This window comes from Notolabrus celidotus, chromosome 5 (assembly GCF_009762535.1).
Source record: "Notolabrus celidotus isolate fNotCel1 chromosome 5, fNotCel1.pri, whole genome shotgun sequence".
NCBI lineage: Eukaryota > Metazoa > Chordata > Actinopteri > Labriformes > Labridae > Notolabrus > Notolabrus celidotus.
The window spans coordinates 13,992,541-14,007,432 of NC_048276.1; the positions used below are offsets into that span (position 1 = coordinate 13,992,541).

The 14,892-nt window shown below is 38.7% G+C and overlaps 2 protein-coding genes across 3 annotated transcripts; one reads left to right on the plus strand and one right to left on the minus strand.

Annotated features, from left to right (window-relative positions):
* Nucleotides 1-878: 878 nt before the first annotated feature.
* On the plus strand, nucleotides 879-11,312 carry nlrc3l1 (NLR family, CARD domain containing 3-like 1). Its single transcript, XM_034683963.1, has 7 exons — nucleotides 879-997; nucleotides 3,807-4,088; nucleotides 5,717-5,848; nucleotides 5,991-6,068; nucleotides 6,173-6,281; nucleotides 6,380-6,620; nucleotides 8,569-11,312. The coding sequence occupies exons 2-7, from the start codon at nucleotides 3,904-3,906 to the stop codon at nucleotides 10,164-10,166; spliced, it is 2,343 nt and encodes a 780-aa protein (XP_034539854.1). The 5' UTR covers nucleotides 879-997; nucleotides 3,807-3,903; the 3' UTR covers nucleotides 10,167-11,312.
* Nucleotides 11,313-11,525: 213 nt separating this feature from the next.
* On the minus strand, nucleotides 11,526-13,980 carry LOC117812943 (interleukin-1 receptor accessory protein-like). Of its 2 annotated transcripts, XM_034683938.1 has the most exons (5): nucleotides 13,758-13,980; nucleotides 13,636-13,677; nucleotides 13,485-13,547; nucleotides 12,345-12,474; nucleotides 11,526-12,178 (listed from the first exon to the last, which is right to left on the minus strand). In XM_034683938.1, exons 1-5 carry the CDS (start codon nucleotides 13,780-13,782, stop codon nucleotides 11,998-12,000), a joined length of 441 nt encoding a protein of 146 aa, XP_034539829.1. In that variant the 5' UTR covers nucleotides 13,783-13,980; the 3' UTR covers nucleotides 11,526-11,997. The 2 variants fall into 2 exon arrangements, with proteins under 2 accessions (XP_034539829.1, XP_034539830.1); XM_034683939.1 differs by lacking the exon at nucleotides 13,636-13,677.
* Nucleotides 13,981-14,892: the final 912 nt, after the last annotated feature.

A 14,892-nucleotide genomic window follows, 5' to 3' on the forward strand; every position in this document is an offset into this window, starting at 1 on the left:
TATAACAATGGAAAGCCTCTCTGCAAAGTTAAAAGGGAACAACAGGTTTTTTATTTTTTTATTTGGCAACCAGTCTTAGTTTATCTACCTTATGAAATTACAGACTTGTTACAAAAAGGTGGAGTGCCTCCAAATTTGAACCTTATTTCATAAATAAGAATTGGATTTTCCTATCTCCTTTTCCTGTTTTGGCGGGAAGTCGTTTGCCCTCTCCTTCTCTGAGGAGGGCTTGTGGCATGGTGCCATATATCTATATCATGGGGAGCAGAGCTTTCAGTCGCTCTGCTCCCAAACTCTGGAACTCACTCCCACCAGACAACAGAGATTGACTCTCTAGCCCTCTTCAAATCAAAACTCAGACCCATCTGTTCCAATCCGCATTCTCTGTTTAATTTCCACTGCTTCATTTTAACTTGGTGTTACTTTGCTTGTTGTTTTTATTTATTTTATCGTGTTATTTAATTTGTTGTGTTTTAATCCCTCTGTAAATTAGCCCTGAGTGTTAAGAAAGGTGCTTTTAGATACAATGTATTATTATTATTATTATTATTATTATTATTCTTATTATTATTCTTATTATTATTATTATTATTATTATTATTATTATTATTATTATTATTATTATTAATAATAATAATGTGTGTTTTACTACTTAAGCAGCATATTATGCTATGAGATATTACTATCTGGTTGTGAGTCTTGATCTGGGGGCTGTTGGGTCATTATCTTCTTGTTGTGTTTTTGTCTTGTAAATTACTTTAATGCTTTGTCTTTGTCTTCTTTATCTTGTGCTGATTTGTATTGTTATTTTTTTGTTTTTCTGTTCCTTTTTTGTTGATGTCCACTTTGAAAATAAATAAAATTTACACAATATAGAGTTTCAGCAGATTACATGTGATTATCCTGCAGACCTGCAGGGGGCAGAATCTCCAATGTTCTGCTGCTCATGAGACCGGAGAAGAAGAAGAACTTTGACTTCCTGGAGTTTGTGACGAAGGTAAGTTAACGCTTATTTCTTATTTTTGAAAAAAGTGAAAAACAAAGTCACTAAAGTCTCTTAAATTCAGATGTCTCACCGTTTGGGCGTCAAGTTATAACGTTTAGTAAAACTCACTCGTCGTATTCTCGGTTTCGTGATTTAAACGTTTACCTCTGTGTTCAAATGTTGTTCTCTTAAAACGAAAGTTATGAAGCTAAGTGTCTCGGCTAATGTTAAATGATACACAACGAATAACCATCGAACATATCTTTGGTTATTTGGGTTATTTGGAGTCTTTATGGAGTTGTATTACATGTTAAACGATTCGTCATACTGTATCACATGTTTAATGGCACGTAACAAAGCGGAAGATCAAAATATAAGAAGAATGTGAAAAGTAGGCCATGATAACAGGTTATCTACAGTAAACACAGTCTGACAGTGTGACTGAGTAATATGCAACTTTAGTTTTGAACATATGAATACTTGGGAGACAGAGTCAGGCTGGCTTCACATTTAAAGCCAGAAACCTTGGTGTCGTCATAGACTCAGACCTTAATTTCAGCAGCCACATTAAGACAATTACAAAGTCCGCCTACTATCACCTTAAGAATGTATCAAGGATTAAGGACTTATGTCTCATTAGGATGCAGAAAAACTCCTCCATGCATTTATCTTTAGCAGACTAGACTACTGTAACGGGGTCTTTACAGGACTCCCTATAAAGTCCACCAGACGACTGCAGCTCATACAGAATGCTGCTGCTCGAGTCCTAACAAGGACCAAAAAAGTAGACCACATCACTCCAGTTCTTAGATCCCTACACTGGCTTCCTGTCTGTCAGAGAATAGACTTTAAAATCCTGCTGATGGTTTATAAAGCGCTGAATGGTTTATGCCCAAAATACATTACTGATCTGCTACTACTTTATGAACCATTTCGACCTCTGAGGTCATCAGGTACTGGTCTGCTTTCAGTCCCTAAAGTCAAAATGAAACATGGTGAAGCAGCGTTCAGTCATTATACACCACATATCTGGAACAAACACAACATACTGTGTAATCTGGAGGGAATAAAAACCTGTTTACAACAGGCATGTCAAAAGTACAGCCCGGGGGCAATCACGGCCCAAGGTCCATTTATTTATGGCCCTAAGCTTCCATCTTAAAAGGTGTTAGTTATAGCACAGAAATGAATCACATTTTGAATCATCTATACATTTGTAGTTTCTTTCAAGAGCACAAACAAAACTAAAGTCAATCCAGAAACATCTCAAAAACCTTCATATGGACTACCTGTCTATAGCTCTGAGAATTCTGCAAGATGGCAATAAAGCAGAAACACAAGAACTCTTAAAGCTGACAGGTTTTTCAAATTAATGTTTTTATCATGATGTGAAAATGCTCTTGATGAACACTAAAAGTTCAGAGGACACAAAAGAGGACACAAGACAAGATCAAAATTATGAAATTTAACAGAAAAGGCAAAATTTGGTGCATAACAAATGTTCAGACCACAGGAAAACAATTATTTAGTTCTAAAAATGTTGTCTGCTGGTCAGAAAAGTCTTAAAAACAACATGAAAAAGAAGTGTGATGAAATCCAGATCGTGATCCTGCCATAGGAAAATAATGATACAATATTTTTCCCACATTGCCCAACCCTAATGACAAACATTTTCCTCCAGACGAAGATAAATCTTTCTAATGTTTTTGTGGCTTGTGGAGAACTGAGGACTACCTAGTTACTGATTTATTGATTAAAAAAAGGTAAATAATTGTTATTAAATAGAGATTTCATGTACAATGTTTATGATCCCTAAGTCTCAGTAGTAGCCACTGGCCCTGAGGTATTCTGACAATGTCAAATGTGGCCGTCTTTGAAAAAAGTTTGGACACTATTGGTTTACAAGATGCCTTATTACAGTGTCTTTTTCGTTTCACAACCACTCCCCTGTTCTAAAAAAATATAATAAAAAGACAGTCCGTGTTTTGCCTCTTCTCCTAAACTAGAATTGGCTTCTTTTCATTATGGAGATCAAATGTGCACCAGCAGATCAAGTATCAGATGTGTTCCAGCTATCAAGTATCAAATGTGTACCAGCTATCAGCAAGCTGATCAAAAGTTCATACACAAACATTCAAAGAGCAAAAACACTAAAATAATGCACATCAATGTAGGAACAGCATCAGGAAAGTTTATTTATCAGAAAAAAACACCAGTAGCTGAAAAAAGGGCATCACAATCATGCATCTGAGTATTGGTTTACTTGGCAAAGTGTTGTGTTAGTGCCTTAGTTGGTTTTTATTTGTTCTGCATCTGCAATAAAACGTCAGATAAGTATATGATCCCTGTACTCGTATATGATATGAGATATGACGCTGTAGAACTCAAAGCCAAAAGCAGTGAATCACTATACAATCCAACAGAAGTGAGTGGTGCATGGATTTGTGGATTTATGGATTTGCTTTTTAGTTGTTAATAGATTTCCAGAATATAGATGTTTAGTTGTACTGTAAGACTGAGGATGTGTTTGAAATGTTGCTCCATTTGTATTTAATACCAGGATTTCTGTGACTGTATTTAGGCATTTAGTTTTATACTTAGAAGCTCTCTAAAAGTCAAAGTACAGTCTGCTGACATTATTTTAGATATCTCTTTCATTGGCTGAGTAAATCATTAACACAATATGGAACACTCACCTTCTGAAATACAATCCAACAGAAGAAACCTGAAAGTCTAGTTTGGCGTAAAGTACCAAACACAGTTTGTTGGGGGGATTTGAGAGCTGCTCAATAACACTTATGTCATTTTTGTTCTTCTGCAGGTACAGACAGGTTGCCATCCTGAGGGATCAGCCCTGGAGAAGTGAACTATGTGCGCTCTTGTCATGCTAGTAATCGGCTGACCTTCTCTACGACATCATGGACGACGCTGAAATGGAGGCAGTAGTCTCAATGTCAGGCAGCTCCTCGATCGGAGAGGCGGTGTCTGGTAGAGGAGAAAATGTGAATTATGAAGGTGTAGATGGAGATGACGATCTTTATTACATCCCAGAGAGAAGACCGTCCCTGGACCTGGGGCCGATGCCAATGGACATTAGCAACTGGTAAGAGGGTTTTCTTTCTTTTTGACATACTTGTTTCTTTCCCTGTAGGATAGTGGTTTTTAGAGATGGGATTTATCGCTCTTTCAAAGGGAACCGGATCTTGAGGAGCCGTTCCTTTCAAAGAGCCATTCAAAAGACTGGCTCTTTGGCTCATTGTTATATTTATTTATTTTTTAGAAGTCAACCAGGGGTAACTCATTTTTATCAAGGAAACAATCACTGGTAGCAGTTATAAGATAAGATTTGAATCAGAATAATTCAAACTTACACATCCCACCAATATATATACTCTATTGGTGGGAATTATTCTGAAATATTGGTTATAGTTTAATTTGTTATTGTAAACATTCCATAAGATGGTGCCATATCCCCATGCTTCGACAGTGAGATCACTATTTTGAATTTTCCCTCACCTAAAAAACTTTGTGGCACTGTAAAAACTACACAGGCTACAGATAACTTCCATGCAAAACAACTTAACTGTAAAACTTTCCATACAATAACATTTCAACAATACAGAAAAAAATATAAAAATAATAAATACGAATAAATATATATGTATATAAAAATATAAATACAACTAGAATAAAAATTAGGACATTATAAATATGTGAATGCAAAATTGTACTACCCCTCCTTGACTCGAATCCACATCATAACAATGTAAACAATAACAAAGAGTAGACAATAAGTGTGAACAAAAGACTCATGGGGCACGCAGGTGACACGTAAAGGCAGCTATCTGCATATAAAAACGGCTCCCAAAATGAACGGCTCGCAACTACGAATCGGTTCTCATCGTTCACTTAAAAGAGCCGTTCAAAAGACCGACTCGTTCGCGAACGTCACATCTCTAAGTGGTTTTACAGCAAGTAATGAGATATCTGGAGCTGAACGATAACAACTCTCTTTAGATTAAAAACAAACATTACTTCTATTCAATGTGAAAGCAGTGGAGATATTGCAGCTCAGCAGCTCCCCCTAGAGGACTCAATGAAGATCTTACACTTCTTTGGCCTTACCTAGTCTGTTGACATGTTGAGTTACCCCATGTACTTTTAGTAAAATGCTATTTATGCTGTGGATTGACTCTACTGACCACACACATTTTAATTGATACATTTTCTTTTCTTTTCTTTTCATGGAGTATGGCTGAAAAACAGAAGCAGGTTGTTTTTTATGTGGATATTCTTTTGTAATAATCTATGCAGCAGTTCTGAGGGGCTTTTTGTATCTGTGCGTATCTCTATATTTGTATATTTGATTTATGTCAACACTTTTGGATCCAAATTTGAACAGAAATTATATTGTGTCTGTTGCAAAGCCTTTGCGTTCACATGACAGCACACACACCACAAAAATATTATTTTAGAGTGTTTGCAGAATCAAACAAAGCCAAATCCATAATTCAATAGAAGTACAAAGTTGAAAGTAAAAGCCTCTCCCTGTCTGTCAACCTTCATTAGTCCGTGTCGTCCCAGAGTCAAACACAAAAGCTGTGATGCTGCTTCAGAAAGAGCTCTAAGATTAAAATGATCTTCTTATCTGGCATATGCTACTGCTGCCTTGTTATAGGGCCCCTGAGTAATTAACAAAACCATCATTCTGTCATCCTTTTTTTTCTTCAGGCATCATGTGGACCATGCCTTGCCTCCAGCTCTGAGCTACTCGTCACTGACAAGTGAGGAGAGTGAGGAGAGTGAGGAGAGCGTGGGCAACATGGAGGACGAGGACGGGGACGGGGAAGGGTGCTCCACAAGGTTAAAAAAACTGAAAAAAAACAGCTGAAAATGAGTGTCTTTGCTCTGCTGCTGTGACTTTAACTGTACCCAAATAAAACTGCGTTGTGATGGTAAAGTTACATTAAAATGTTATTGAGCCTGGTTGTCTTCCTTGTTTTAGGGTCCAGCTGAACAGAGCTGATTCATTCTCTAGTTGCTACTCCTTTGACAGTGATGATTGTGAGAAGAGAACGCCCAAGTAAGAAATACAACCAATGCATGTCCTCTTCATGTTACTGTGTTTTTACATAAGGTTAGATTGATCTTAAAGAATGATACAACTCTCCACTGTGGCATCACCAGGGGTAAAAACAACGAGGAAACTGTCCCAGAGCTCACTGACACCCCTGAGTTACTCACAGACCCAAATGAGATAAGGCATCCTTCTCTGACTGTGGCTTTCACTTTTAAGGTCAGTGTGTGTTACCTGTTGTGTTATGTGAATGAATACAGAACATACCCTCCAGTCCAATAACCAATAGCAGTGTTTTTTTCTTCCATTGTAATCAGGCTATTTGTCACACCCTCGGGAAACTGTCTGAGGGGGACATAAGGAAATTCAAGATGATGCTGTGGAAGCGTTACCCACAGTCCTTCAACACTCCTCCACAAGGCATGGACATGGTGGACCTTGTTGACCGCATGCTGGAGTGTTACAGCCTGGAGGTGTCTTTGCAGATCACCAAATTCCTTCTGGAGGAAATGGAGCTAAAGAAGCTGATTAATCATCTGCAGACTTTGTGCCTCAGAAGTACGTCAAATTCTTTGTTTCTCAGAGTCTTATTACTGGTCATTTGATTTTATTATTATTATTATTAGACCTTTATTTTACCAGGTAAAAATGTTTGAGAACCAGATAAAGATGCAGTTCAAAAGATATTGATAATCATTGTGCAACAAGTAGTGCAGGGATGTGGGTGGGATATGTTGGGCAGAGAGTGAACATCTGGCCTCAGAGTTAATGTGCTGGAAGCAGGAAAAATGAACACTTGTAAGGATGTGAGCCATTTTGATGGTTCAGAGCATTTGCATCACTGCAGCTCTTGTGAGGTGTTCTCCGTCTGCAGTAGTCAGTACCTACCGAAAGCAGTCCAGGGAAGGAAATCCAGTAACCAGCGACAAGGTCCGATCCAACAGTAGGGCCCTATGAAATCTGTTTAATTTTTTTCCAAATTCCGTTTTTTCCATTTTAATTTTCTAGAATTCTGTTTTTTACCCTTTGCACTTATTTTACCACTTTTTGCGTCAGTTAAGAAAATGTCCGTTAATAAAATGCAAAAATCCTTAAATTTATTGATGCAACACTCTGTTTTTCACATGGCTTTTGGACGTCAAGTGGTCATCACACGTATTTTTAAGTTTCCAGTTAACAGTATGTTGGCGGAATTTGCAAAAAAGCATGTCACCTGACACAGAAGTCATTTGGGAACTGTTCAGCTCTGTATTGTAACAGATTGGTTGTTTGGTGTTTGCTAGGGTTAGTTATTAATTAGTTATGATGTTAGTTAATTAGTTGATGTTCAGTTTTCCTTAATGTCAGTGAATGTGTGCCTGGTATTGGATATCGGCCAGATCGAACTCAAAAAGCTAGATCAGATATCGGTGACAAGGGGCCGATATAGTAATTTTGGTTTACAAAGTCAGAAAAGCCTGAAGTTGCCAAAACATGATTCTACCCTCAAATTAAGGAATAAAGATTGTTAAATCAGCACCAGGATCGGATCGGTTAGTATCGGTATCTGCAGATACCAAAGCCCAGGTATCGATATCGGTATCGGGACCTAAAAAGTAGAATCGGTGCATCCCTACTTGTGAATGGTTGAGGGAGAATAGAGGCGGCAGATGTGTGTGTGACAGAGAGTAGAGTGAAGGAAAAAGAGAGGCTGAGGAATGAATGAATCAGAGCCAAGTTCAGAGTTATTTTGTTTTTGGCGTTGGTTACGGCTGACAGTAGTCTGTGAAGTTGGCAATTAAGTCTATGAAAAGTGAACAAGTGTTGTCTCTCGTAACATTCATAAGGAGATCGTTAACATATTATGGAGTAAGAGATGGGTTCCGTAGTTTTTTTCCCGGTGTTTCTGGTGACCGCTTCGGCATGTTGTTTATTTCGGGAGGGGGCGGGTGAGTGTTAATGAAGAGATGCCACAGACTGTATAAATAAGGGAGATGCACAGGTGGTGCCACGAATGAGCGGTCATTCGTAAAACATGGAAACATTTCCCCAGATCAACGTTCCTTCTCCTCATGATGACAGCATTTCAGTCACATTATGTCAATTTCCGCGATATTCTGTGATTAACAGTAGATTCCGTTTTTATTGGCCAATTCTGCGATTCCGTGAACGCTGAAATCATGCTGGAGCTCAGACTGCTGAAAGAGTCAATGCTGGTTCTGATAGAAAGTGTCAGAACACACAACGCATGGGAGTGTGTTACTTAACGAGCTGCACAGCTCAAGACTGGTCAGGGTGGCTATCGAGCATCTGTGGGATGAGTTGGACAACCAAGTACGATCCATGGAGACTTTAAAAATCTGCTGTTAACGTCTCTGTGTCAGATACCACAGAACACCTTCAGAGGTCTAGCGGAGTCCATGTGTCATCAGGTTATTTTTGGATCTGAGCAGATAAGAGTGGATCAACACAATATTATTGCAGTTTTAAACTAATACTATGAACATGTATGTTTTTCTTTTTTCAGATGAAGTACGACATGACCTAAGTGAAACTCTGAGGAGAAAATATGGCAGTGTATGTGACGACTTTACCACGCAGGGAGGGAAGAGGCCCTTAGACGATGTTTTTACTAACCTCTACATTACCACAGCATGCGACAATGGCCCAAATATTGAACATGAGGTTATGAACATCGAAAAGCTGGACAGCAACCGGGATGAAGGAGAAAGACTTTTGACAAAGGATATTTTGAGCACTGAAAGGATGGAGCAATCAAACTTGAAGTTTATGTTGATCAACGGAGTAGCAGGGTCAGGGAAATCCATGGCCATAAAGAGATTGATCCTTGATTGGATTGAAGAGCGTTCGCACCAACATGTGTGTTTCCTGTTCCCTTTGCCGATCAGAGAACTCAAACAATTCGAGGGGCAAAGGGTTTCCCTGTTGGAAATCATACAAACAGTTTACCCTGAGACGAAGAAACTAAGGGAGGAGGATTACAGATCTGATGACTGCAAAATGATGTTTGTCTTTGACGGACTTGATGAGTACAAGGGGGACCTTGACTTTCAGAACACAGAACTTCTCAGCGATCATGCAGAACCCTCCACACTGAACATCATCGTGGTCAACCTCCTCAGAGCGAGGTTGCTCTACCGTGGCCTCTTCATCGTCACTACACGCCCCCAAATGAGGCGCTGCACTCCTTGGGATGCGCATTGTGACGAGATAGAAGTGCGTGGGTTCTGTGACGCTGAAAAAGACAACTACTTCAAGCAGAGGTTTCAGGATCCAGTTCAAGCAGCTCGAGTTATTGAGTACATCAACTCTTTAAAAACACTCCGCATCATGTGCCACCTGCCCTTGTTTTGTTTGCTTGTGGCCGATGAGTGCCAGCGCATATTTACTGAGCAGGGGACACAGGCGGAGCTGCCCTGCAGCATCACCTACATGTACACAAAGCTGCTGCTAGTACTCACACGTCAGCATCGCATGTTCAGAGCTCCAGATCTTGACCCAGAACAAGAGAAAGACTTCCTCATGAAACTGGGGAAGTTGGCCTTCAACATGCTGGAACGAGGCCAGTTCAAGATCACCAAATCCGACTGGAAGGAGGTTGGTATCAGTGACGATGAGGCGGTGACTAACAGTGGCCTTTGCACACAATATGTCACCAAACCATTTGTGTTGTTTCACGAGAAAGTCCTCAGCTTCATTCACCCCACCATGCAGGAGTATCTGGCGGCTCTGTATGTGTTTCTTTCCTTTAGAGACCAGGGGAAGAACATTTTCGTGCAACAGCTGAAGCACAGGTTCAGGGTGATGTTGAAGGGACCCAAGGTGATGGAGCTCTACAAGAGCGCTGTGGACAGAAGCCTGCAGTGTGAGGACGGCAAACTGGACATTTTCCTGCGTTTCCTGTTTGGAATGACAACCAAGACCAACCTGGAACTTCTCCACCCGTTCTGCACCACCACTGTTAAATGGCCAACAGTCATCCAAGATGCTGCGGCCCTCCTCCAGAAGAAGATCAGTGAAAATCATCATCCCAGCAGAACAGGCAACTTGCAGTGCTGCTTGGAGGAGTTGGGTTCGTCAGCCTCAGAGGCAGCATCTTGTTGATCCAACTCAGAAATCTCTAGGTCAAGTGTTCTTAATAGAAAATTAATTTCCAAAGAACTTTAAGAGAGTCTTTTAAAAAAAACTGCTTGTGAAGAGATGTGTTTGATTCAAGCAACATACGCACTAATGAAGCCTTACAGCCCAACCGAAACACTTGTACAGCTACACTAAAGTATAATTTGAAGGAACAGAGGGTTTAAAGCAAACAGAGAAAGTGTAAATATGTGAGTGTGATGTCATTAATTAAAGTCATACTTTTTTAATGTTTATACAATCAAATATTTTTCATTTGTAGTGTTTATTGTTTTTTACAGTAAGGCTGCAGTTATATGCAGTATAATCTCTTTAATAATATGTCAAGGCCTAAAGTGACAATCTCATAGTCCTGTTTATTTCACATGTACATTGTTTTTTCACTTTTCATTCAAAAAATGCTTCTGTTAGGAGTTTTTATGCTTTCTATGCAACAAAACAGAGTAAAATAAGACCATCAGCTCGGAGACTGCTCTCTTTTTATCGTATTTGATGCCTTAAATTCTGCTACAGTAGACCTTAAAAAGGGTAAAAGCGGAACGAGCACTGTGCATTGTGGGAAACAGTAGGCAAGGCAGACTGGTCCGATGCATACTGAGAAATTTCCTGAAACAGTAGACATCCAGGGAGTTTTGGCATACTGCAGATTTTGCTCTTGTTCACATACTACTTACAACATACTGAATTTTGGCCAAATCAGTACGTACTGCTAGCCATAGTTAAAAGACGGCACTTACACATGTTTTAGACATAAACAGCAAAGAAATTAGACACTTCACACTTTGTCCACAGGGGGCACCAAAATCAACACGGATGAATAATCTTTCACCGAAGCCTTCAACTGACTATCAAAGCTACTCAGTGAAAGCTTTAGTTGCAAGTTGTTTACACTGAAATAGATTCTGAAATGCCAAAGTGTCATTATTATTTAACATGTATAAAACTGGGGCGTAGTGGTTTAAGCACACGCCCCGTATACAGAGGCTATAGTCCTCGTAAGAGCAGTTCCTAGTTCGACCCTGGCCTTGTCCCTCTGCTGTCTCCTTTCTCTCTTCTTCCTTCCTCCTCTCTTTTCCGCTGTCCTATTCAATAAAAGCGAAAATGTCCAAAATATATCTTCCATTTTCTTTCAAATAAAACTTTATTGTAGATTTCCTATTAAATTATTATTGATTAATAATAGATTTTTGCTGCTTTTATTCAGTATTTAACTGATTTTAAGCAACATATCATAGAGTAAAAGAGTAACAGTAATTTAGCAGTGACTGTGTTCTAAGTAGTTTTCATCCGACATTTGCAAATGCATTGATTCAACTTTGAGTCATTTATAAAGGGTAGTTTATTTTATGAAAAACATCCAACATGGACACTACAATGATGCACAAGTATCAACAACAGGTAAGAAAATTACTCAGAATTCCCTACATATATATCCTGCAATTAATTTGAAGCAGCCCTGTGGCGTACAGACATTTTGTGACAAATTTAAGAGGTCTCACTGTAAAAGAAAAAACGTCCAGATATGTTTCCTTAAAAGAGGTCCTCCAAATACTACTTATATATGAAGGGTAGTATTTGGTTCCACTTTTAGTTTAGATGGACTCATTTTTAAGTTTTCACACTTGTCTCACTGAAAGAAGCCGTCAAAAGAGCATCATACAAATATGAGACCAAATGATTTGTCATCTTTGTTCAATATTTCCCTGGCATTGTTCTCAACGATGAAACATTCACAGATACTACTGACTCATAAGAGTCAGTTTGCAAGGCTCAGATAATTCCACTTTTGCAGAAACATTCAGTGTCTTCTGTTTCTTCCTACATTGCATCCACTCCTTTTAGTTGATAATGTTGCATTCTTTAAGGTCGTTCCAGCATCATTGGTTACAACGCAGGTGAAGGTTGAGTTAAGATCCTCTGATGTGACTTTCTTCAACAGCAAAGTCCTCTGCAGGATTGCGCCGTTCTCTAATGTTGATCTAAAACAGGTAAGACAGCTTATTTGCATGTTGGCTTCAGGATGTTGAATCAGTCATTAACTTCTCCTGCTTTTTTAACTTGTAGAAATGTGTGCTCTGAAAACATCAGTTAAAGAGATTTATTTTAGAGATGCTATCAACTGAAGTAAGACTTCATGTTACTCACTCTTCTGATTCCACTATTCTGCCACTGCTGGGTGTATCTTCTGGAAAAGAGCCATTTACGAGCCAGTAGATGACCGTCATATCAGCGTCACAGTTTGCAATTGCTTCACAGTGAAGGAGCAGCTGCTTACCTGTTGGGAAGACAACAACCAGATCCATTGGACACTGTTCACATCTTGATTGTATGCAAAGAAAGTCTTTAAAACAGACTCACAATTGTCCTCATTCACTAACAGTGTGTACGCATAAATACGTGCTTAAACCGTACGTACGCACGTTTGAAGCACAAATCTGTGATTCATCAATATATTCTTACTTGAATTTGTTCTTACACTGCAAACACAAATAGAACTTCCTCAGACCATCCGTACGCACAAATGATGACGACCAACTTTCTCAGAAAATGTGAACACACTCTTAACTAAATGCATGACATTTACACTACATTCATATAACCATCTGGCAAAAAGAATGGCAGAAAACTCATCACATTTTCTATTTTCAAGGATTTATTTCAAGGTTAGCTACTATTTTTGTAGATTTTTTTTATTATAATGGATAAAATGTACTATTTTAGACCAGTGGTTCTCAAAGTGGGGTCCTGGGGGCCCACGTACCATAGCGTGGGGGTCCGTGAAATAATTGTAATACATTTCTAATAAATTATAAAACTGTGCTGTGTCATTACAAAACATCATATATACCATTGTTACGATACCATTTAGTGGCGCGAAGGGATATGTGAGTCTTGCTACTGTTAATATTCTGAAAGCGTTTAAGATCAATTACTTGAAAAGTATAAATGTTGTCATGTTGATTCCACAAGGAATGAAATGACCCTCTGTTTTAAAGTATACAAGTGGTATTTACATGATTCAAATTAAAGTATTATCTGTTTATCACGATGGTACAGGCCTGAAGTATTTAGATTCATAGGTTTTACAATATCAATCTTTAACCCGTTTTAGACAACTTATAAAAAAAAAAAAAATCTGGAAGACATCTCACGACCCCCCCCATTTGTGTCTCGCGACGGTGATTTTGCGTAAGCACTTATTCTATACGCTAAGTAAGAGCATTTCTACGCATTTATTAGTGAATGAGGCCCAATGTGATCACCCAATCTCATTATTTGTGTTACCTGGATGAGCTCTTATTTGGACGCGATCAGGCCCAATGATCTTCGGAGGTTCATCTTTGGAAACTAGAGGGGGATTAAAAAAGAGTTAGTACAAAAAAGGTTGCAACAAACTGTAAAAACAAAACCTTTCAATCCACAAAACATACTGTACCTGGAAATCCATCTGCAAGCAGCAGACACAGAGAAATCAAGGCTGTTGCAGAGAAACGGTACAATCACAACCAATGCCATGATACAGTTTAAAAGCCTGTATGTAAAAGTAAGTATTGTTACCTTTGACACCAGACGACTGCTTCATGTTGACTCCTTCAGTGAGAGCGTTGTGCCTTTGACTACGGTTTCAGATACAGTATTTATACTCACTTACATAATGCACTTCCTCTATCGTACACCCACTCAAAACAATCTGTAGGCATAGGGCACATGGGGGATTTCCTCTGAAACTAACATACTCATCTTGGAAGTAGACCATGAACACATTCGTGGTTCCATTGATGAAGAATGCTGAATCATCAAGTGATTCAAAACATGTCAAAACATAATACAATTATTATGGGGGGATTCTTGTGGATGCATGGATGAAACACCTACTCAATATCTGAACCATGTGACATTTATTAACGGATTCTGATCAAAATATTGACAACAAAACAAAATGATCACGTCCACCTTGTTGTACAGTGTCCTGTGTTTTCTGTGAGGTCCAGGTAAAAGACAGCTGGGAGTATGAGGCATGTTCCATGACCAGCAGCAGCCAAAATCACCAACCATCTCCCAGCACACATCAGACCAGATAAATGACAAATGAATGGACGTTTGGTTAGAAGGATCACAGAAATAAGACATCACCATCCACTCTCTCACTGAGTTTAGATTCATTCTCTTCCTTCGGCTCAATTTTAAGTTTCAAACACAAATAGTTTTAGTTAAGTCATCTAAAAGGTATCATAGATTTTATCCTTATAATTTGTGCTTTCTAAATTGTGCTTATTTCTTAATGGACCACAGCTAGAAGAAAGTCTTCACTAATGTCTAGCAGTTTCTAGCCAAGCAGAAAGGTAAGACTGTATTGTCATGTTTTATAATATGCATCTCTACGTTTTCTGCTGTCATCCAAATAAAGAATCCATCCGGCAAAGTTGGAACTGTGGAAGCCCTACATGGACATGCATCCATCACTTTGACAGTTTTCATGTGATCAAGAGTAATTTCATTTTTTCTTATAGAATAGAATAGAATGCCTTTATTGTCATTGCAACAAGTAAAACGAAATTGATCTTGAGATCAAGTAGCTTTTCTAGTTTAGGGATAACAATGTTGGTTTCACATTATATCACATTTATTTATAAAATTATCTCAAGATTACAGATCTTGATTTCACGAAATTATTTGGGCGATTAAGAAGATA

Bases quoted from the DNA above. Each gene is read 5' to 3' on its own strand.
- LOC117812943 (XM_034683938.1), bottom strand. From the start codon at position 13,782: ATGAAGCAGTCGTCTGGTGTCAAAG. The intron at 13,678-13,757 runs GTAACAATACTT...TCTCTGCAACAG, and splicing joins GCAGTCGTCTGGTGTCAAAG to CCTTGATTTCTCTGTGTCTG. The intron at 12,475-13,484 runs GTAACACAAATA...TCTTCCCAACAG, and splicing joins CCAAATAAGAGCTCATCCAG to GTAAGCAGCTGCTCCTTCAC.
- nlrc3l1 (XM_034683963.1), top strand. From the start codon at position 3,904: ATGGACGACGCTGAAATGGAGGCAGTAGTCTCAATGTCAGGCAGCTCC. The intron at 6,282-6,379 runs GTCAGTGTGTGT...CATTGTAATCAG, and splicing joins CTGTGGCTTTCACTTTTAAG to GCTATTTGTCACACCCTCGG. The intron at 6,621-8,568 runs GTACGTCAAATT...TTCTTTTTTCAG, and splicing joins GCAGACTTTGTGCCTCAGAA to ATGAAGTACGACATGACCTA.